The sequence below is a fragment of the Canis lupus genome, chromosome 1 (genome assembly GCF_048164855.1).
Source record: "Canis lupus baileyi chromosome 1, mCanLup2.hap1, whole genome shotgun sequence".
NCBI classification, from domain to species: domain Eukaryota; kingdom Metazoa; phylum Chordata; class Mammalia; order Carnivora; family Canidae; genus Canis; species Canis lupus.
In genome coordinates this window covers 92,794,742-92,817,787 of record NC_132838.1, presented here as the reverse complement: position 1 = coordinate 92,817,787, position 23,046 = coordinate 92,794,742, and the positions used below count along the sequence as shown (strand labels likewise).

General features: G+C 36.0%; 1 protein-coding gene across 40 annotated transcripts in view; it reads left to right on the top strand.

Moving 5' to 3' along the window:
• RFX3 (regulatory factor X3) overlaps positions 1–23,046 on the top strand; it is a 288,425-nt gene that overhangs the window by 208,011 nt on the left and 57,368 nt on the right. For all 40 annotated transcript variants that reach the window (XM_072839758.1, XM_072839754.1, XM_072839975.1 and 37 more), the window contains 4 exons: positions 5,401–5,582; positions 9,114–9,233; positions 20,797–20,918; positions 22,689–22,801. In XM_072839758.1, the coding sequence (XP_072695859.1) occupies positions 5,401–5,582; positions 9,114–9,233; positions 20,797–20,918; positions 22,689–22,801 (537 nt within the window). The remainder of the gene's footprint in view (positions 1–5,400; positions 5,583–9,113; positions 9,234–20,796; positions 20,919–22,688; positions 22,802–23,046) is intronic.

The following is a 23,046-nucleotide window of genomic DNA, read 5'->3' as shown; positions in this document are numbered from 1 at the left end:
GGGAATGGACCTTATCTTACCTCCAGTATTCTAAATACTTTTGCCAATCATGTGTACATTTATTTGGGGACTCATGCATGCATTATTTTGTTATTAAGTATACTTCCATAGGTTTGTTTGTGAATATTGTTGGCATAGAGCGGCCTTCTGCCTACATACCATTTGAGTGAAAGAGTATATATGATCACTCTATCATTTCCCCATGGGCAACCTTTAGTTTAAGAGTAGGCAACTTTATTTCTCTCCATATATAATATACTATGTATTATTTATAATATAATATATTATATATTATAATCTACTCCTTCAGAAAAAAATTATAGCCAAGAGTGGTATCACTCATCTCCTTGTATTTTAGAATGGTACTTTTGATTTAGCTTTACAGAATTTACTCTATTAACATAATAATTTTTATTTAAATATTTTTATTTCTAAATCTTTTGTATATAAAGATGCAGTGGGACTAAATGATATATATTGTCTGCCTACAACAAACTAGACTATCATTGCAGACTTAAGTTTATTTTATACTCCTCAATCATAATTAATATAAATTGGCACTTAATGATTATTTTGCATCCACTGTGAGATATTTTAGATTGCAAATTGGAACACAAATATTCTTAAACTAATTGTTCCCAGTTTCCACATAATGTTCTTGAGCTTGTGCATTTTTAAAAAATTCCATCTGAAGTATATAAGAAGCATTAGGTATTGATTTTTTATACTTTTTATAATCCAGCAAATAGTTTTTATGATTTTTCCTGGGTTTAGCTACTGAAATATATTCAGCTCAAAGCAAACTCTTGCTTTATATTCACTTTCCCTTGACTTTGCTATATTGTAAATATAAGTTATGACAGAAATAAGACCTGTCAAATGCATATCATCAGTGAACTGAGCTTAAAATGAATCCTAATGGATAATAATCCATCTGAGAAAAAATGCCAAATGTTACATTTAGATGTTAATTGGGGAATGCAGTATGTATTTTTTTTTTAATTTGTCAATCAGTATTTCCCTTTGGGAAAAATAGGAACCGTTCATCTTCCCCAATCTACCCTGATTAATATAGATTAAATGCAAAGGTTGAAAGACGCAATTATCTTGGTTTCCACCCTTATGTGAATTTGTGTTAGTTCATTAGTAGAATAATCAAGTTTTAAAGATAAAGGTTAAAAGTTCCTATGGTATTTTATAGGCTTTTATTTTAAAACCATACATGTAAACAAATATTTTATGACATTTTATAACGGTTAAAAGAAATAGGAACAGTTTATTCCTAAATTACTAAATATTAAGGGCATTGAATTTTAGTGTCCAAAGGGATTTTATTAAAGACAGAAACCCAGGGAAACGATATCTTATAACAGGCCTTAACTTCCTTTGAACAGTGCAAGAAACGTATGCCTTTAGGTTATAGTTAACAGCCAAGTTTCTCTTACAGCCAAATTAATCCTCTCTTATACTGTGTTTCAGACTCAAATATCTGATTTACAATTTCATCACTGTGTCAAAACTTGAAGGTTAAATAACTGGCATGTAGAATGCACAGTTATAATTCCCTGCTGAATCTCAGAATCTTATCCAGTAACCCCTAAACCAATTTCTGCTTATTTATTGAGTTTCCAGGAGCAGGGCTACCTTTAGGTGGTATAGTTGTCCGCAGGCTTCCTGGCTGGAGCCTCCATCCTTCAGGGCATTTTACCTCCACTCCATCTCCTGCTCTTCCAAAGTGATCTCCAGCCTTCTGGCAAGGAATAAAAGTGCTTCCTCCTGCAAATAAGGGGCAGGAAACAAAATGTTGTTTGCTACTATCAGAGTTTTAGTCATCAGAACGCCCACTCTTAAACCAATTACTGATTGTGTGTGTGTAATACATTACATACATACATATATATGTAAATATATATCTACAAATGTATGTGTATATAGATACCACATATACACATATTACAAATAAACTTGGATTTTTTAAGAACTGCCTTAGAAAGAAAGAACCTATAAGAATGTAAAACTAGAGTAAGAACAATAAGTGTGTAAAGCAGTCAGTCCAGTTAATTTGACTCACTAAGCATTTCAGAGGAGCACGTAGCCAATCCAGCAAAAACTTCATTTGCTCTGAATTATTCACGAGGGGCTTGACTAATATTATTCAGGCTTCCAGGTATTTTAAGCCAACTTTTGCTGTCATTCTCTCACAATTTTGTGAAAAGTTTTCTTTGATTAAGAATGGTCTGGTTAACTCTTTTATATATGTAAACACACCTTTGGACTCAAAATATTTTATGTTGAACTTCAATATTTGCACTAGTATTCTCTTTTATAAAAGGCATCTGAAGATCATACTCTTCAAATATTTTATTATTAGATTTGCTTTTCAGATTTTTTTTATCTACAAGACAATTTTCTTCATGTGAAAATAGTAAACTGTCATTTTGAGATATCTCTCTTTTAAGTAATTAAATATTGCAAGAAAACTAGTAAACATTTAAGGCAGTTTACAGATTTTCTATTTATAACTCATTAATTAAACAAATTATTTACTTTATAGCTTGTTAAAAGTATTTTGTGTCAGATCTGTGTTTACTGTTTGCATACTTTTGGCTATAAAGTTCAAGTTCTAAAATTATTTTCCTTTTCTGAAAAAATATCCTTTAAATTAACATTTCCTATATAGATATATGTTCTGTTCATTAGCAAAGAAAGAAATATTAGATTTTTTGTTGTTACAAAATCATATTACTTTGGCATTGACAGTATGCCTTAAATGAGGAAGCATGGATAATATATACATTTTTAACTTACACATGTTGTGTGTTCCATGCTTGTGGATGTGGACACTTTTTGTTGGTTCAGTTGCAAAATACTTGTTTTCCAAAAAAATATTTAGAGTTTTTATAAATTTGCTTTTCTGAGGATGATTTTTTTTGGTGTTTCTTTTATATTCTTTCATCTCAAGAAACTGAATTTCTCAGAGAATATTCCTTTCTATGTTTCTGTATTCCATGTTCTATATTTCTATATTCTTTATATATTTAGAATATCAATGGAAGGCCCTATCTAGTATATGCATACAAAACAAGAGCTAGCACTTTTGGGCTATATTTTGAGTCCAAAGGTTCACTAGAGCTTCCCCAACACCATTCAAGTGAGGAAACAATGCTTTCAGATGCCAGTCGTCTTACTGAGGCACATGGATGAAGTGTATGGGGCAGGTTTGTATAGCTGTGTTTTGTGTGTCATCGACTTCAATTGCGTTCATAACCTACAAAATCTTAAAACTTATAAAGAAATGCTAGAGACATCCTGACCCACTATTATAGTCAGAGTACTAATCTGAGCCTTAATCACTGGATTTCCCAATCATTTTACTCCCTCTCTTTTATACTAAATGAATATGTATAAGTGAACTTACTCTCTGTGTTATTTAGAATAGTCAGAAATCACGTGCCTCTGGAAAACTTTACTGATGGTCAGGTTACAGATGATTGGTCTCTGAAAAATTCTTTTTGACCTTTAATTTTTCTGTCATTATGTAAATGAACATTTATTTTGTGTGACCTTTTACAAAGGGAGGGTTGTGTATGTTATAGAGGCAATAGTTTTGTTTAAATGCACATATTCATATGCATAAGTGTTCATAGAAAACTTTAGGTCTTCCTGACCAGAACATGAACTTTATTTTTGAAAGTACTCTGCTCTGGGGGCACCTGAGTGGCTCAGTCGGTTAAGCGTCCAATTCTTGATCTCAGCTCAGGTCTGGGTCTCAGAGTCGCAAGTTCAAGCCCTGTGTTGAGCTCCACACCCAATGTGGAGCCTACTTAAAAAAAAGAAAGAAAAAGTACTCTGCCCGATCTTGTGGACTTAGTGGCCATCCATATGAGTTTAATGACATAAGTTCAATTAAATGTAAGCATCATGTAGGAATATTTGAAATTAAAATGGTTCCAGACAATTAAGTTGTCATACTTAAAGGCAATAATTCTGAAAATATTTTTAATGAATCTTCTTACTAAGAGTCTGAAAGTTCAGGTTCTGAGTTTGTTCACAAAGCTGAAAATATGTAAGCAAATGGAGAAGTGCTTTAATATATTTGAGAGTCCATATTGTCCTTTTCGGAGAATGATTGTAAATCCCTAGCGGACAGAGGTGAGATTACATTCATTTCTACATCACTAAGTGCCGAGCACATTGCCTGGCTCACAGTTGATACACCAGGAATTCTGGGGCTACCGTAACTTCTGTTTAATTTAAATTGCATGTAAAAATATCACTTCTTTATCACACCTCTTATATATGGCATGGAAATTTTGTTGAGACAAGTAATGTGAAGTATTTGCTGCTTTATGGAAATAACAACCGGTATGCAAGTAATCAGGAAACGTGTGTTGGGAACCAGATTAGGCTCTGAGACAATCTGTGACCTTAAGAAAGTCATTTAAATCTATTTCAGTTCTCCTTTTATAAATAAATGAATGAATGAGTTAATAATTTAATTTTCCTGCTATTGAAATTCAGTAGTATGTAACTTTGTTATATTTTCTAAAATTTTTTTGAACTTTCTATAAAGATTATTTTTTTTCTATAAAGATTATTTTTAAAAAATACAGGACAACATAAAACCTTTAAGATGTGAGCTAAAGACTGAGAAAATGTTGCTTTACCAACTACCATTGTGATGTATCTTCCAAAATTATGAAGAAAAAAACAGCATGGAAGTAGAAAAACTCCAATGAGTGAAAGAAATAATTCCTCTTCATTACATAATTTTTTTTTAATTAGTGTCTAATGAATTTCTTTCCTTCTGAAGAAGAAATGACTGAATTTTTTCCTTTCTGCTTGAGAATTTGAGCCAGTAGAAATACCATTGTTGCATTGTCCTGTTTGAGTGAATTGGATAAGTAAATTAAAATTCTATGTAAACGAATAGAAACTTAATACAAAAACTCATACAAGGCAGTCTGCTGTTCATGTGTTATAACAAACCAACACTAAAGACATATCCTGTGCCCTGTTGCCAGGCTTGGAAACATGTCTTGTTCTGTAGCAATTCTCTAATTTTTTTTTTACTACTGGTTAATGGGATTATTTGAATTCCCCGAAGAGGTGTTTGTCTACAAAATTGCAATCAATACAGAGAAAATTAGTACTTTCTACATGCACTTGAATGTTTGAAGGAACGGAGTGGTCCGAGGTCATAAACTATGTTCAGCAATTTTACATTTCTGAGAGTTTTCAAGGTCAGATTATACCAGCCTTTGAATTACAGCAGTTTACCTTATTACAAGGCCTGATGAAGATCTTCAAACTATTTCTGTATATTGTTTTTGTAGTGGCTTGTGACATTTTGGTCAATTATATGGTTTCTCTGTGTTTACCCTGTCTTATTTATACTAGCTCCAGTGGCTGTTGGACAATTATGAGACAGCAGAAGGAGTGAGCCTTCCCAGAAGCACGCTGTACAACCACTACCTACGACACTGTCAGGAACACAAACTGGATCCAGTCAATGCTGCTTCTTTTGGAAAACTAATAAGGTCAATTTTTATGGGATTACGAACCAGGAGATTGGGAACTAGGTTAGTACAAAAAAAAATGAGATCATCAACCAATCCCTCTTTTTCAAACTAAAGTAGTTTGGTATATCGTTTGAGCAAAAGTGCCTGGTTACAGATAACATCCAAAGAAAAAAATAAGGAAATAGCTCAGTTTATACAGTCTCTCATGAAGAGGTCATTATTCACTATGGATATTGCCAAAGCAGAGTGATGCGTTGTCTTAAACATAACCAAGCACAGCTTTGAGAAGAGCTGATTCTCAAATCATAATAGACATCAGCAAGTCAAACGGTTAGTGTAAGATTTACACATGGTGCCTTAAAGATGAAGATATATCACGGTTTTCTCTTTTTAAAAATCATCAGACTAGAGATGAATAAGTAATATAGTCAGTTGAAAACTATCTCTTGACTCTTGCAAAATTATATTGCAATGTCTTTATAAATAACTCTTCTGTTTGAATAGAGTAAGAAATTAAAGCTGAGTTTTTCTTTTCATTTCTGGAGATCAGTTAAAAATCATTTGGTGAACTTGAAAAATTGGGGAGTTTGAAGCCCTCAGTTAATACATGGCCTGTCTAACCCTTTCTTAGCCTTTTTTAAACTCTTGACTGTGAAACCGTATGTGTATAGAAATAAAAATATAGTGTGCTTTCATTGCACGGACACCAACAATGTGAAGAAGATTCTTAGTTTCTCGTTTCTTTCCTTTTGAAAGAGACATGAATGTTTTTACTAATCAAAATATGATGAACATAATACTTGGAACTGTAGAGCTTCACTTTTGCCTTTCTATAATTTTTACAGATTATCATAACATAAATACTTTAAGAAGCTGGGCAGAAGGATATGGATGTTTTTTATATCCTAATCTTACAGAACTCCATATTAAAAAGTATAAAAATAAAGATGCTACACTGTATAACATTTAGAGGATCTACCCCTCATTGATTTTTAAGTCACAGCTCCTAGTATTCTAGTAAAGAGTGTTTAATATTTGTAATAAAATAAAGAGATCCTTGGTCATTGGCTTCATTATAAATTTATGCTAAAAAAAAAGAGAGAACATGTCAGCTTTATGGCATTGATGAGGTCTATGTGTATTCAAAGTATGAATTACTCCTTTCTGTTGCATTTCAAATGATTGTACAGCTTTCAGAATGCTGGAGGTTCAGTACCCTCATAAATATTTTTTCTTCTACCTATACTTGAAAAAATAGTATATTTTAAACTGGAGAATATGATTGTCTGTTCCAGCTAGAGGAACTGAAGCTTCCAATCCCTTGAAAAAAGCTCTTTGCTTCTCTCATATTTTTTTCCCAGAACCACAAAAATCATTATTTGGGCATCTCCCCTACTATCCCCTAGCCGAAGGCTCAGTAATTATGCATACCATCCCAATATTTTGAGACTCTGGCTTTATTCACCATTCTAATAGTATTGTTCTCCTTTCACTGCTAAGAGGGATTTCAGTGGGTCCTATTTTGAGGCTCCATTCAAACCTTGAAACACATCTTTAAAATAGAAAGGGACAAAATTGGGGTTGTTTGGGTTTGTGAATGAGTGGAATCCATACTCTCTAAGTACATATTACAATATTGCTGCCTTGACTTTCCAATGTTCTGTTGTTCCCCCTCACTGTGTAACAGTTGTGTCTCCTGTTCCTTATAAAACTGTCAATTAGAGATAGAAAGGAAAACCTAGAAGAATATGGAGAAAAGAAATCATATGGGGAAAGCTTAAGCAAATGTTATGTTACGAAGACAGCAGAACTCTAACTTTGAAACACTGACAATGATGAGGGCAAAGCACCAGAGAGTCTACCATGGAAAGTGGTGTAGCATTCATTTACTACTCCTGACCCAGACAACAGAAAGAAAATCAGTATTGAGAATCATGAGGCAAACTGGCTCAGATACCTTTTTTTTAATGAACTATGTGCATAACTGTTACTTGTTCATCAATAAAATAATCTGGTGAATTAATTCAAATCCAGACTAGACCTTTTCTCAACTTTATGAAGCAAAGTGATAAAATCACCATGTTCCTAAACAAAGGCAAATCAAGAGATACCTTTTGTTAGAACCCATCTGCAAAACAAGTTTTTAAGTAGAGAAGACCATGGAACATTCAAGTCTCCCCCAACCATCTCCCCACCAACCCAATGAAAATGCTGATTTGTAGGCAACGGAGAAGAAACTAGACACTTTATCTATTTCGGTCTACAAAGAGAGACGCCATTTTACCCTGTAGCTGTCATTGGCTATAGCCCCTATGGAATATCTACTGCTTCCCACCCCTACTTTACTTCCTACCTTTCTCCTGTTTGTAAAAGAGAAGACTACTAGTTGGTGTTTTTTGTTTTTATTTTTTGTTCTTTTCTGCAGTGGATTTTAGAGATAAGATCTAATCTCTACAAAAGTAGAAGGCCTTAAATTTTCATTATATTTTGCCAAAACTAGATAGATATTAAAATGCTCTACTTAAAAAAAAATAGCAATATTATTTATATAATAAGATTTTAATGTCTTTGAATATATAGGCTTCATCTGATATATGTTCTTTAATTTTGGAAGTAAAATTCTGTTCTATTTTTACATAAAATATTTAATCCACACTCTTCTTGCATTTCTTTCTGTAAATGAAAGAAAAAAATGGAAAAAGCAGCTGATGTCTTGCTATATATAGACCTGTGAAAAACTATTTTCCCTTTGCAAAAATTTACATATTTAAAATGTTATTTTTGCAGGAATTTGCAAATTTCATTCAGAGCAAAACTTGGTCATTTCTAATAACAAACGTGGTCTTTCTCGTGAACATGGGGAAATTGTGACAGTTTTCATCTAGGTGGAAATTTGCCCATTTTCACAGAGAAATTTCCCCATGCTTGTTGTGACACATCTTATTCAGCCCACAAAACTGGTATGAATTCATTAGGACAGGGACTAATAGGATATGTTTCAAAATCAATGGATTAAATGCTTGCTTCCTTTTAGGTTTCAAAATAATAAATAGTAAACTTCACTACAACATTCTGTATCAGTGAAATTACCTTCACCATCCCTGCAGTAATAGAACTTGCAAAAATGGAGAACTTACCTGAGTCAGTAGAATCAAGATTTCTTTTCTTCGTTTTGTATAACCACTTTATAATAAATTCCCATTGAGCACACAACCCTTTATCCTGTTAATGAATTTTTAGTGGCCAGACCTTTTTTCCATCATTACCCCTTCTAAATTAAATGTAAAATACAAATTTGAGAAGTGTAACTTACATGGACTAAGTGGGCTACTGTACTAATATTTAAGTTTATGAGGAAAGACTTTCAGCAGGGCCCTGAGCCAACAGATTTGGAACCTTATTTTGATTTTTCATATGTAGCCACCATAAAGATATACAGGTGATCCAGAACAGGCAGGTCATAAATATATAATACAAATATGTTGCTTTTACCTCATCTTTCCCAATGTGAAGCCAAATGGACATCCTGTATGATTAATATTGGTTTGACTGACTTTCTGTGTCTCTAATGTTTGTTGTTCTTTTATGAAGAGGAAACTCCAAGTATCATTACTATGGGATTCGTGTCAAGCCAGATTCCCCTCTGAATCGTCTGCAAGAAGACATGCAGTATATGGCTATGAGGCAACAGCCTATGCAACAGAAACAAAGGTAGACTGGAATGATCCCTGACTTGTCCAAGCTATGTATTTCTTTAGTTGTGCAGTCTACTTTTTTCTAGAGCAAATACCTAAGTGTGCAAGAACATGGCTGTTGTCAGCGTGCTTTGCCCATGGACAGTTCTCAAATATGATGGAGTAGAGTTTCGTCCACCCTGTCTGTTTTCCAAATCTTTTTAAAATTTCTTATCCGACAACCTGTTTGGCCCCCTTTGTAAGTTAAATGTGATATCCCAAACTATGCAGCCAAGGAAACCAAACACAACACGTAAGGAGCAAACCCAAGCAAATCCACCTGCAGAAACTTGTATCGGGTGTTGGTGAGTTCCTTTCCTGCTGCTGGCAACCTCCCTCACTCTCCTTGACATAGTATGAATTCTGGCAAAATCTCTAGGACTTCTTACATTTTCTTTGAATCCACCTTTCAAAAATGAAGAATTGTGAGTATTAGAGCTATAAGAGGTCTCAAGCATTGATGGATGGATGGATGGATGGATGGATGGATGGATGGATGGATGGATGGAAGGAAGGAAGGAATCATAGATCTTAGAATTAAAAAGAAAAATACCTCAGTCTAGTCTGGCCTTGGGACAATCAAACCCTTAATAGCTCTGTTTTTCAGATAAATCTCAGAGAGGTTAAATGATTTGCATAAGCCCATACTGCTGTTACATAGCCATGAGGCTTCTAGTCTCATGTGGCTTATATTACAGTTTGGAGTAAATAAAATGAAAAATGAAAAAAAAAAATCTCTTCCTTTTTATCAGTATAGCTCAGCCATAATACTAGTTATAATTTTTCTTTTCAATTGAGCGTGCAGAATTAAGTAAGAGGAAGGAGGCCTGTACACACACAGGTAGTCAGATGATCTGTCCCATTCTGCCTGATTTGTTGATCTGGGATAATTAGCCAGTACCCTCCGCATCTATGCTAGCTCAGTTGGAAGCATTAGCTCTAAGTCACTGCCAGAGAAAGAATATATCACACAGTGGTCCTTTCTTTCCATATCAGCAAGCACTGATTGCATCTCTGCCACCTGCTAGACCCCCATGTGCCCAGAGAAGACACAGTCTCTAACTTTGAGAAGTTAAGAAACTAGAAGGGGAGGCCTGCAGAACTTTCTTTCTTAAGTGACGCAGTCTGAGAGGTGCTGAAGTAAAGCTTTGATCCAGGAACTACTGAAATACAGAGGAATTTTCAGCAGACCCTGAGAGGAGGATTGAGAAGTGTCATAGAGTAAGTGCTGTTTGAGGGGGACTCAGAGGGATCAGGAAGAGGAGGACTCAGGCAGAGGGACTCAGGTAAACAGGAGCATGGGGGGTGGGGGGTAAAGTCCAGGATGTCCTTGGTAAGTACTGTGTGATTCGGTGAGGCTGACCTGGCAGGAGCAGAACTGAGAAGGTTGAGTTGCTCAGCAGAAGGTGAGATTTAAAACATACTTCGGTTCATAGCTTAGGGGATTCAGTTGTACTCGCAGCTTGTAAGTTTGTTCTTTGTGTGCAATATAGCTTTGAAGCTGTGTAGTGTAAGGCTTTGGAGCAAAACAACGAAACTTGTAGATTTATTTTATTTTATTTTTTTTAGAGAGATGACTTATTTAGTGGGAGTGGACTGGAGGTAAAGACACCTATTAAGTAGTTTAACATGATCATACTTTCTGGTGTTAGCGTTCCAGACTGAAGCGTCCTTTTGGGATTGGCTATTAAATGAAGGTTATCTCAGTGGTTTGATTCACAGGTCCCTGACCTTATTTTTTAAATTGCTAATTTCTGTCTTCTGGAGGTATAATCAGTGACAATATAAGGGCTCGGGAAAAAAAATACAATAAGTCATATAACAGTCCCTTATATGGAGGTGGAGTTTGTGTGAATTGTAATAAAATGTTATTGTCTCGGGTTATGACTGTTGTCCACTGGTTAGCAGCGACACTTAGAGACTTTAGGTTCTGGTGTGTTCTCTGCACTTGTGCATTGCAGTGCTGCACAGTGGAGCAGTGGGGCCGAGAGCAAAACAAAGTCTGATTCAAAAATAACATATTAAAAAAAAAATAACATATATTTGAGACACCTGGGTGGCTCAGTGGTTGAGCATCTGCCTTTGGCTCAGGTCTTGATCCCACATTGGGTTCCCCTCAGGGAGCCTGCTTCTCCGTCTGCCTATGTCTCTGTGTCTCTCATGAATAAATAAAATAAAATCTTAGAAAAAAAAACAAAAATGACATATATTCAATGTCAATTTAATTCAACTTAAATATAAACCAAAATCTGATAAATTGCACTAAAGATAGTTGAAGCTTACTTCTCCCCATGATTTACCTGCAAAGAATCCTAGCAAATTCTCATGGAAATGTACGCCTTCAAGGGATATTCTTTGCACCAAAGCCTGGGGTAGGGAAGTAAGACCTAGGACTTGGAAGGGTCTCTTTAAGAAACACATTCCAGAGCTCTAAAGCTAACAAGCCATGAAACTCTGCCTTCTCAGTCTAGCTATAATTGCTCTTAGAATTAGACATAATGTGGATGTATTTTAGGAAGCGATATAAAATTCTCAGGGAGGTTAATACATTGTACCAACTTTAGTTCCTTATAGTGTTTGCTTTCTTGTGAAATAAGGATGTTAGAGAACCAAAGTAGTACAGTAGAACCTTGAGCAACAGGGAGTTAGGGGCAGTGACTCCTGCTTGGTCCAAAATCTGGGTATAACTTATGACTCCCCGAAAAACTTAACTACTAATAGCCTAATGTTAACTGGAAGCCTTATATAAAGTCAATTAATGCATATTTTATATGGTATATGTGTGATATAGAGTATTCTTACAATAAAGCTAGAAAAAGGATATGTTACTAAGAAAATCATAAGGAAAATACATGTACAGCATTGTATTTATTGAGAATATTCTGTATGTAAGTGGATCTGCACAGTTCAAACACGTGTTCAAGGGCCAGTTGTACTGATTTTTTTTTTTTTAAATGGTATGAGTTTTGGATTATGGGCACTGGTTTTTGGAATGGTGTCTTGCTAACTGATTGCATTGTTAGTGTTGCTGACCTCATAGACCCCTCACTGGGATTAGCAGGACAGAGGGAGGTTTCTGTTTTCTCTCTGAAGGATTCTACCAACTGGCCACATCATTGGCTTACAGTGAAGCCACTTACCCACAGTGCAGAAACACTTGGACAGAAGAGAGAGAGTTTCTCTCCCTAAGTCTGGATGTCAGGGTTAAGAGTATTTGTTGAAGGACCATGGAAAAAGAAAGTATCGTATCATTTGCTTTATGGCTTAAACTCACATGATTCTATTGAATATATTAAATTTCACATAAGAAGAGCCTGCCATTCTTGTTAAAACATAAGTGACATGTGAAAGGTTTAAAATATTTACAGCAGCCACTTGTATTTAATATTTTAGAATATTCAGATTGTTTAAACGCCTTGAGCATTAATGTATGCATCTACATGTGCACATCTTCCGTAGTATAAATTTATATGTTTTATGTGTCCTTATGGAATGAAAATTCAAGTGTATGTGGTGATAGAAGTGAAGTTTAGAGCTCAGTTGGTACATTTTTCTGTTAAGTTTGGAATCATAGTCGGAGAAGTAATAATGATTATTGTTCCGTATAAATTAATGATTTTAAACACCTTTTATTTGGTATCTCATTTGAAGATTTGGTAGGGTAGTAGAGGAAATTTCTCCTAGTCTACAAATCCGATTCCCAGCAGCACCACCATATGTAACATAGCCGTAAGTCTGGAAATAAATGGAAACAGCCTCTGATTGAAAAAACAGATGTCACAGAGCCCATAGTTGAGCTTAACTTGAGGATGAAGCCATCCATGTATCTAAGCTAAAGGACCAGATTAGAGCCCACTTGATTCATAGGCAATCATGAGATAGAACAGCTGGCAAGAGGAAATGTAATTGACAAGGTGACAAGGGTCTTCTGTTTGCTTTTGCATTAATCAACACAGCAGTATGTGCACATTCAGTGGAGAGACAAGTGCTAGGGACAAGACCTAGATACTCCAGTAGTTTTGAGTATCCTCAGTCTAGCAACTAGTATCTAGTCTAACACGTGCAGTAACCTTGGCATATTGGCGACATTATAGGTAATCGAGAAGAGGCCAAGCATCCTGGCTAAGAAAGCAGGAGAATGTGTAATCGTTTTTTTCTTTTAATATCTTCTGTTGAAAATATTTCATAGGAAAATTACTTCTGCACTTAAATGTAATCTTCAGTTTCAAGGAAATTCACTCATGGATAATTTGCTTGCCCTAATTTAGACAATAAATAAATTAGGTTATTACAGAGCAAAAAGGAAATCAGTACTTCTCAGGTCTACAAACCAAGTAAAAATGTTTGCTGCAGTTTATTTTTAATATTTAAAAGGAGCACCTAGAGAGTGTTGGCATACATATTTGAATTATTCTTCCAAATCCTCGTAGCAAAAGTGGTGGAATGGAACCAAGTGCTTTTGACAATTTGCTAGGCTGTGTTTGATCCCAGTAGCCATTCTCAAAATATTAAGGTACATTTATCATTCCTTCAACAAACACATAACAACCAGCAGTTGCATACAGAATTGTCCATCACACTAAAAGAGATACTATAGAATCATAGAATGTTATAGCTGGAGGAAAGAGATTCCCCCAGTCCAGTTCATCCTCTTGATGAGAAAACTGAAGTCCATCATGGTAGATAACTTACCCACAATCATAGAACAACCAGGGCAAGAACCTAGTCCTCTTTTCTTTGTTCTTATAAGAATGCCACCTTCAAAGAGGGAAGATACTCAAGCAGAAACATACCCATGTAATACATTTTTGCACATGAAATAAAAGGAAAATCACACTTTGGTTAGTATGTCCCAGCTAATGAGGACATGTGTCATCTCTTGCCTCTCTGAATGGTCTCTTCATAGAAATTGGATTCTGTGAAAGAAGGAACCGTTGTGGCACTGAGAGGAGGGAAACAGAGGCCAACTGGCAAGATGGTACAGCAGGGCTGCTTTTGCTTTGCTCTAGACAGATGTGAAAGCACACATGTTCCTAAGGAGTGAGAGGAGTGAGAGAGAATCCCTATTATTAGAAGACCTTCCATAAGGGGCCATCTAGGTGGCTCAGTTGAGCGTCCAGCTCTTGATTTTGGCTCAGGTCATGATCTTGGGGTCATGAGATCCCCACATGGGGCTCTGCGTATGGTGGGGAGTCTTCTTGAGATTCTCCCTCTCCCTCTGCTGCCCCACCACCCTGGCTCATTATATTCTTTCTCTGTCTCTCTCTCTCTCTCTCTCTCACTCTCTCTTAAATAAATCTTTTGAAAAAAAGAAGAGGAAGACCTGCCTTAATATAGACGTCACAGACTAGTGGAAAGAACCCCATGTTTAAAATTGGGAAATAGGGTTGTGGGCATAGGCTGCTTCGGCACTTACACAGAGTGTGTGACTGAACTTCACCGAACCTTGGTTTCTCAATCTGCAAAATGGAAATTAATAGTAAACTACCTCACATTGTTCTGAAGTTCAGGTGGAAAAAAAAGTATATACAGAGTGTTTTAGTTTATATATATTTATATATATAATACAGATATACATATATGTATATACATATATATGTAATTGGAAACATTCAAGTATTAGGTAAATTAATATTGTTAATATGATTACATTTTGTGCCCGAGAGAACACTATTTCTTTAAGAATAAGGCTGTTTCAGAGAAGAATGAACCCTAGCAATTATGCAACTTCTGACTTCCCATTTCTTTATACCTCCAGGCCAGTGGTTTTTAGCTTTGATTGATGCTAATAGCTTATCCTCCTTTTCCTAGAACATGAATACCTGGGGATCATTACAGAGCTAAGCATCTAGGGCTGTTGCATTGCTCTGAGGCAGCTAAGGGGTGGCGGGTGTCTTGGGTGGGAAGGTGATCAGGTGCCTGTGCCTTTGGCTTTTGGAAACAAATGAGGAATCTTGGCACTGAAGAATTTAATGTTCACTGTGCCACTATGGCAGTCCCTGATGTAAAGATAGTTTCCACCAAAGATTAGAGAATCAAAATTAATCACGATTCAGTAATTATAAACTATAGTAATTCGTGTAAAGTTGTTAATGGTGACAGTCACCACTTGTCCTCCTGATAAATGTTTATTGAGCATTTTAAATGTCCTTCAATAAGCACTCTATGCAAGATCTCATTTGGCAATTACACGGGCTATTTACTGATAAGGAAATTGAGGCCCATTTAATTTTGCTATATGCGAGAAGCTCACTAATTTGTTTTTCCTTAGACAGAGCCTCAGGTGGTCCTCTTCTGGGGTTGTTGCCCTCTTGACATCAGGTAGAGTCAGGCTGTTATTTTTCCAAAGAAAGGAGGAGTGGGGGCATCCCTGTAGAATCAGTTTAACAGGAAGGGCGAGCAGTAGAGGTTTGTAGCAAGACCGTACCAGTTCTATTCATTAATCCCAAATTGGCTTTGTGATGAGGACCCATTGAAGAAATTCATGAGAAGAAAATAGTGTCTGCCTCTTTCTTTTTTTTTTTTTTTTTTTTTTTTTTTTTTTTTTTTGTGTCTGCCTCTTTCAACATGACACCCTCAGCACCTTAAGAGAGCACCAAGCACATGGTCAGCACTCTTTCAATATTTGTTAAAGGAATGAATGACCCCCCAGTTTTTATTTTAGCAGACAGCTTCAACCTCCTCCTTTCCCTACATCTCCCACATTTTCTACTAAAACTGCAATCAGTATAGCTACCCCATCAGAATTTAATTTTTCCCTCCTCTCCTCACCCAATTATAGATGTAGAGCTAATGAAGAGGCAAGTACTTTAAGAGCCACCAACAAGAATTGAAGAGACAGAGTAACTGTCATTAACCAGCAGGGTTGATGTTCGAAGTCATTTAGACATAGACCTATTTAGTGTGACATCAAGGAGTCAGTTCATATTCTGAAAAAAAGGCATTCTCAGCATTCTGTATTTTCCTCTGTTCATTTTTTACATGGTTTCAGACCTCAAGTCATCTCAAGATTTTCTGGAACAGTTGTTCCAAAGACAATCTCAAGATTCCAGTAGAAAATGTTAGCTTCTTGCCCTGATTATGAGCTCAACATTTAGATTTGTTCATGCAGATCAGGATTGTGTACTTTCTAGAATTACAAAGACTGTTGACCTATGCAGTTGAGATTTTGCATTTTGCCTGTGCATTTTTCCCCTGTTTCAGGGGGTCTTTTCTAAATGTTTCATTTAGTCCATTGAAAATCATGGTACGGCTAAATATAATAAATACAATACAGTAATTATGGGCCATCCTTTGCCTTTCCTTGGATTCCTTTAATGTCTGTACATGTGAGATTATTGACAGAATTAGATATTATTTTACAGTAGAGTTCCAGCTGTCCAAGTTCTAAATAACAGCTATGACTAACCCCATGGGGGAAGATTCCTAACAATTTTCCGTGTTTTCTGTGTTAGTGACAGGTTTCATGCATACACTCCGCTATTAAAGCATTAGACTTTCTTTGATTTCTTAATCATTAACAACTTTAGCTTTGATTGCCCATGGAGCTGCAAGCTGTTAAAATTATCATTTGCCTCTTACTAATTTGGAAACCAAGAGCTGTTTCTTCATTTGATGAAGCACAGGTCTTTCTCAGAGCATTGTACAACTGAGGGGCACTAAGAATCTAGTGTAAGATTTTAAACATATTGATTCTGCAAAAGAAATGGGATGAAGAGAGAAAACACTCTTAAATACTTAAAGAGTTCAGTTTGCTTAAAGGATTCAACAAAGAATTTTTTTCAACAGAAAGTGTCTCTGGTTTTTATGGTTTAATGTTTAAATGGTACCTTATGAGGAATGCAAAGAGGCAGGAAGTCTGAGAACTGGGTTTCCGTTATAAAAGGTCAGTTGAAATTCAACCAGGGTTCACATAATGTTGATGCTCCAGTAAATGAATAGAATGTAAAAAAAAAAAAAAAAAAAAAATCCTGGAAAAATTTTGTTTATACACAGCCTTTTCGAAACCATGCCCCTGCAGTGCTTTCCCCATAGTAAATACTCAATAAGAATGTTTGTTAAATTAATGTGATACATGTTACCATCAATTGGTGGCATGATAAAATGAAGTGTGTTACCTAGAGCATTCATTTATTCATTTATTATCCACTCAGTGATATTTCTTTATATTCCAAATGTAGTTTCTTGGGCACAAATTGAGAATTGAGCACTTAGTTTATAAAAAAGGACTTTTCTCTGACATGAACGTTGGGCTGAAGGAAGTTACATTGGGCCAAGAGTCTCCTGTGGTTCTGTGCAGGCTCCCCAAAGAAATATCTGGGAGGCTCGTTAAGGTTGTCAATTGCTGAGCCCCATTTTAGAGATTTTGCTGGGTAGATCTAGGCTGAGCCTAGCATTTGAGCTTTTTGAAAAGCTACCCAGGTACTGATACACATTTAGGTTTCAGGACCTAATGTCTGATGATATCATCTGTAACTGTTCCTTCTATGAAGAATCACTTACCACAGATCTTGTTCAGCCTATTTGTAATGTGGCTTTTCTTGACTTCCTATTAAACTTTCTCCTCAGAGTTGGGTCTTCACAATTCTGAGGAGATGGTAGTGATAGAATGTTTTCCTTAGACGAATCATCAGGAAAATGAACATCTAGCTTTCCTCTGTCTGGTGTTTCTGATTTTCTAGAGATTCTGTTGAAGGGCCAGTCCCCTGTCAAGCAAGGCACTGAGTATTGCCATTAAGTGACTTATGACTTAAGACAAAACAGGAAAAGCAAAAATCAACATTCCCAAGGAGCTCTCTCAGACTTAGAGGCTCACAGGAATACTCCTCTTGTCTCTGAGCCAGATTCTTGCCCGTCCTGAAATCATTATGGCCCACACTGCTCTCAGACTTGTCTGAGGAGATTCAACAAAAAGTTCTGGTCTATAGAGGTCCTACTGGCAAGGCAACCAAACTGTATCTGTTCGATCCACTGTTAACCTTGCTACTCTTATGGTTGGAATAAATCCACTCATTTCCCAGCTCTTACTATACTTCTTTTTTCCCCCCCTTTACCTTTCCTGTATAGGATCGGTTCTTGAGTACCGACTGACCTGCCCAGTTTCTGCAGAATTTACCAACTTCCTTTTTATCTACAAGCTAATCTTGATGTATTTTCCATCTCCTGTATAATATAGTGTACTTCTAATCAGTGCTTCCCACTCAATATCATTATTATGAAGCATAATCATACATTAATTATGTGTTCTGATTTTGAGTGCTTATTAAAAATATCATATTTCTTTCCCTTAGGAATTTCCTCTGTCTCCATCTTTCTGAGGAAGCAGATAATTTTGCTTGTGGGCTACAGGCTTGATGAGTACTGTGTGCAAGTAGATTGTGACACACCATCTGTCCTCTGAAAACTTACACTCTAAAAGGAATACACATCATTTCCTTCTATGGTTAAATTTGACCTCGACATTTGTGCTTAGGAAGCATGCATGGTACCCTAGATGCTGTGCAGGACAAGGGAAGCTTGATAAAGCACAGCTGGGCAAAGTCTCAAAATTACTCTTGAATTCCATATTAAAATTTAATAGAATTGAAGTCAGTAGGTAATACTTCCATTTTCCCTTCTGCAAGGTAAAAAATTCAAATCCTTTTAACCATTTCTGTTTATTAACTCCATGGATCCCAAACTCCATTAAATTAAGTAGAGAAACACATTTAAAGAGTTTTAGCTTATTCTATTAGTGGTATAAAATTTCATACCTGAAAAAGGGGGATTAAAATCAAATGAAGCTTTGAATGGATTGGATGAGGAACTTCCCCAAGGATGAAATCATTCAAGTCTTCCAGAATAGAATGGTTGGCAACTGCTTCCCCACATGAGTACTCAAAGTCCTTGCCCATCTTTTTCACCTCTCTAGAATGATTTTTTAAGGACGGAAAAAATAATAATAATTCAGTTTTTCATAAATGGCACTTCCAGCACATTATAGTACTAACCTTTCTGTCATCACTTGGTATGGCTCCTACGAAAAGGCACTTTGAGATTTTTTTTTTTCCATTAACTAAAAAAAAATAGATTTGAATTGTTCGGTGTCATTAGAAAATAACAATCCACATTTGGGTGGCACAGGGCCATGATGAAGATGATAACACAGATGAAGTGTGTTGCCCTCTTTTTTCTACCCTGTTCACCTTCTGACTTTACGTTTGCTTTTCGTAGTTCTCTGTGAGATACTGTCACAGAAGAAATGAATGTAAATGTCATGCTGAGGGACTACAATTTTTCCTGCAAGTTTTGTTTATCTAAGTTCTAATGAATAACATTCAAGATTGAGTCATTTCCTAATGCAGCCCGACCATTAGTTTGCACGATGTCTCATCAGGTCCATTCATCTCATATTTGTCATCAGAGTGCAGGTGCCTTTAGGTACACCTTGTTCATGTACCAGGGACACTGTTATTTACAGTAATTTCATATCAGTGATGCAGTTGACTTACGATATTAATGTTAGAGTTGTGTCTGGGTGGAGAGAATATTAGATGGTTTTGTTTATAAATATAATTAGAAATGGAGAAAAATGGGAGAATAAACAAAGTGAATGCTGTCTGTAGGTACTAAGCTTATGGTAGATTTTAATCTTTTCTTATGTTCTTCTGATTTGTTTCCCTAAATTTCTAACATGAAGTAAATGAAACCTTAGAAGAAATTATAGTTGTTTCATATTTTGTATTTGCTCATCTTAGGAGACTTGCCCAAGCTTTTGTTCATGTGTGCTGTTTCTCTTCCCAGCGGCCTTCCCTTCTCATCCATGCTGCTGGAGCCTGTTTTCTCTGTCTTAGTGGGAGAGTTCACGAGTTTGTATAACTAGGACCAAAAGATAAATGCATGCCTGGAGCTGACTTTGATTCTTTTTATTTTTTAAATTTGGTAAACCTAGGTTTGTAGGTGGATTCTTGCATGTATTTTGCTGCGAGCTGATGTGTACAGTCTTTGTATTTGCAGACGAGGGTATGGGTCAATGGAGATGATTGTGTTGAGATGCATAGGAGGCTTTAGGAATTATGAAAAAGAGTATGGTAGTTTCTGGCCTTATCCTGGATGAGAGATATTAATTCACTGAAAGCCATTCATTAATATTTCTCAGGCCCCAGCTCCTTGATCGTTACTTCAGATTAAGGTCCCAATGTATTTCAGGTATTTCCTCTTGATCCATTGGCCCATTAAAAGTTATGTTCACACTGCATGTAATCACAGGCATCTTTACCACCTCTGTCTGAAGAAATGCCTCCTAATTCTTTTGTTCTTAGACAAATTTCTGAATTTTCAAAAACTAGCCCCCTTCCCAAGTCTGTCCTCCCTTTTGCTTTTCACAATTGAAAAGAATTCTTCATCCTAACTTTATGAGACTGTCAGGAAGAAACAATCCTCCAGCTATGATGAGACGTTAAAGAAAGGAGAGTAAAATCAGATGCCTTGGGAGTTTTGTATAGTGCAAAAAAACAAGGAATAATGTGATTTATTTGTTTTCTCCCATCTAAAATTTTTAGGTACAAGCCTATGCAGAAAGTGGATGGGGTTGCAGATGGTTTCACAGGAAGTGGTCAGCAGACTGGCACATCTGTTGAACAAACTGTAATAGCCCAAAGTCAACATCATCAACAGTTTTTAGGTATGTTAAGGTGTATAAAACATTGTATAGTTGTATAGTTGCTACTAAGATGTTGAAAACCAGAGCACAATAGTGTTTTCTCCAAGCACTGTGTCTATCATGAATGCTAACTACACAGAAAGATTTGTGTGTGTGTGTGTGCTGCAACTCTGCATATCGTAATAATTTTAGATGATTTCTACTTTTTCCCTGTTCACTAGAGCTTCTCAAAAAAACCTCAAGCTGTGTAGGACTTCCAAATGCATGTGAATTAAAGACTCATAGCTGTGAAGTTGTTGTGCAGAATTTGTATTAACTGGGCTTTTGTGATCAAAGTTGCATCTTGTTTTCTTTCAGTAGTTAACTCCAAGTGCCAAGGAGAATTCTCATTTCCTGGGTACAGAATTGCAAATGTGTAGTCTCAGGTTAGAAAAAAAAATTGTCATCAACTTTTCAGAAGACAGTTATTCTTTTAAGTTGATCACAATATATCCTATTTCTGTAATTTTGTCGATGCTATACATGTTGCTTGTTATTTAAAGAGCTAGGAAGTGAAGCTTGAACAATCTGCCTATTCCTGTCATAGCTACAGGTGCAAAACATGGCACTCTAATCCACAACTCTTCTAGAAATGAATATGCATAGCTTCCTTACAACAGATCAAGATAAACACAAGCTATCAAACAATGCACATGTGTATGTATTTTGTGTGTGCATGTGTTTGTCGGTGTGGGCTTTCTGACAAACAGCTGAAAAGGACTCTCAAGTCAGAATAGCTGCTGAAGTTGAAAACGTTCTGGCAACATTTCCCAAACTGGAGTCCTTGTGTGTACTCTTTAGAGTCTTGAGCTGTCAACGAGAGTTGTTGGGTTGTTTTTTTCTTTTTTAAGTTTCTGTTTTTACTTCTATTAAAATCTGTAAAGAAATAATAAAAGCCTGTTCTGGATTATCTAGAAGAGGAGACCAAATACTGTCCTGCAATTTTAGTTTACATGTTTATATTTGAATTCATGATGAAGTAGGCATCAAAGTGCATGGTGTTCATTGTCCAGAGCTAGCTAGTGAGAAAAGAACAGGGAGAAACTTACTATGTAAATTACATAAATTATGTAATTCATCCCAAGCTCTGTGTAGTGGAAAGTTCCACAGCTCATTTGAATATAGAAGAGTAATGGTAGAACCAGCCACCACAAAATACCTGTTGGTCTAGGTCTGTCAAACCCAAAAGATCTGGGCCATGGCACTTAATACCATATTCATGTTGCAAGAGGTAATTTAGTTATAGGACACTGGCATCATCCATCATATCAAAATAACGTTGTTTAGTTTAATGTGATTTTTGTAGTTTTATTTGGGCTCATTCCATAGCTTTTTTGGTTTATGATGATACAAGGTACATGAGCATCATGAGTTTAAAGCTAAGGTTTTTTTTCTTATATATTCTTAAGTAACATAATAATGAAATTAGTATAATTGATACTGGCCAGCTCGAGGTACCTTTCTTTTAATAGGGGCCCTCCGTTGGGAGACACGATGGTATATTATTTCTAGTATTAATCATAGTGAAAATTTAGTTCCTCCATGGTTTTCAAGTTCTTCCTCTATTCTTTTGTACTGATGTTGCTATATTTTGTTTGAAAAACACTATGAAAAGTTCTTAATTGTTGGACCTCTGGTCTTCACATTCCCCTCCCCCCACCTTTTTTTAGTCTATTTAAAATTTCCCCTCATTAATCTGTAATTGGCACAATCCACAATAGTTTTTTTTCTGTTGTGTTGTCATGGCAACAGATGCATCTCGAGCACTTCCAGAGTTTGGAGAAGTTGAAATCTCTTCTCTGCCAGATGGTACTACCTTTGAGGATATCAAGTCACTGCAGAGTCTTTATCGAGAGCACTGTGAGGTAAGTTTTTTCAAACGCAGTAGGAATGCACGCTAAGTTTTGCCAGACAACTTGCTAAAAACAAAATAATCCAGCTAATTCCTAGAGGACAGGAGAAGTTAGTTCATATATATCTTTGAACACTGAGAAGTTCATCTTTCTTCTTGTCTGAAGAAATGAGGGTTGTGGGAAAGGGAGAATAAATTTCACTGCCCATCTTCTTAGCCTATCCTGATCCAAATCCTTTGACACAGCAATTCCCCTTC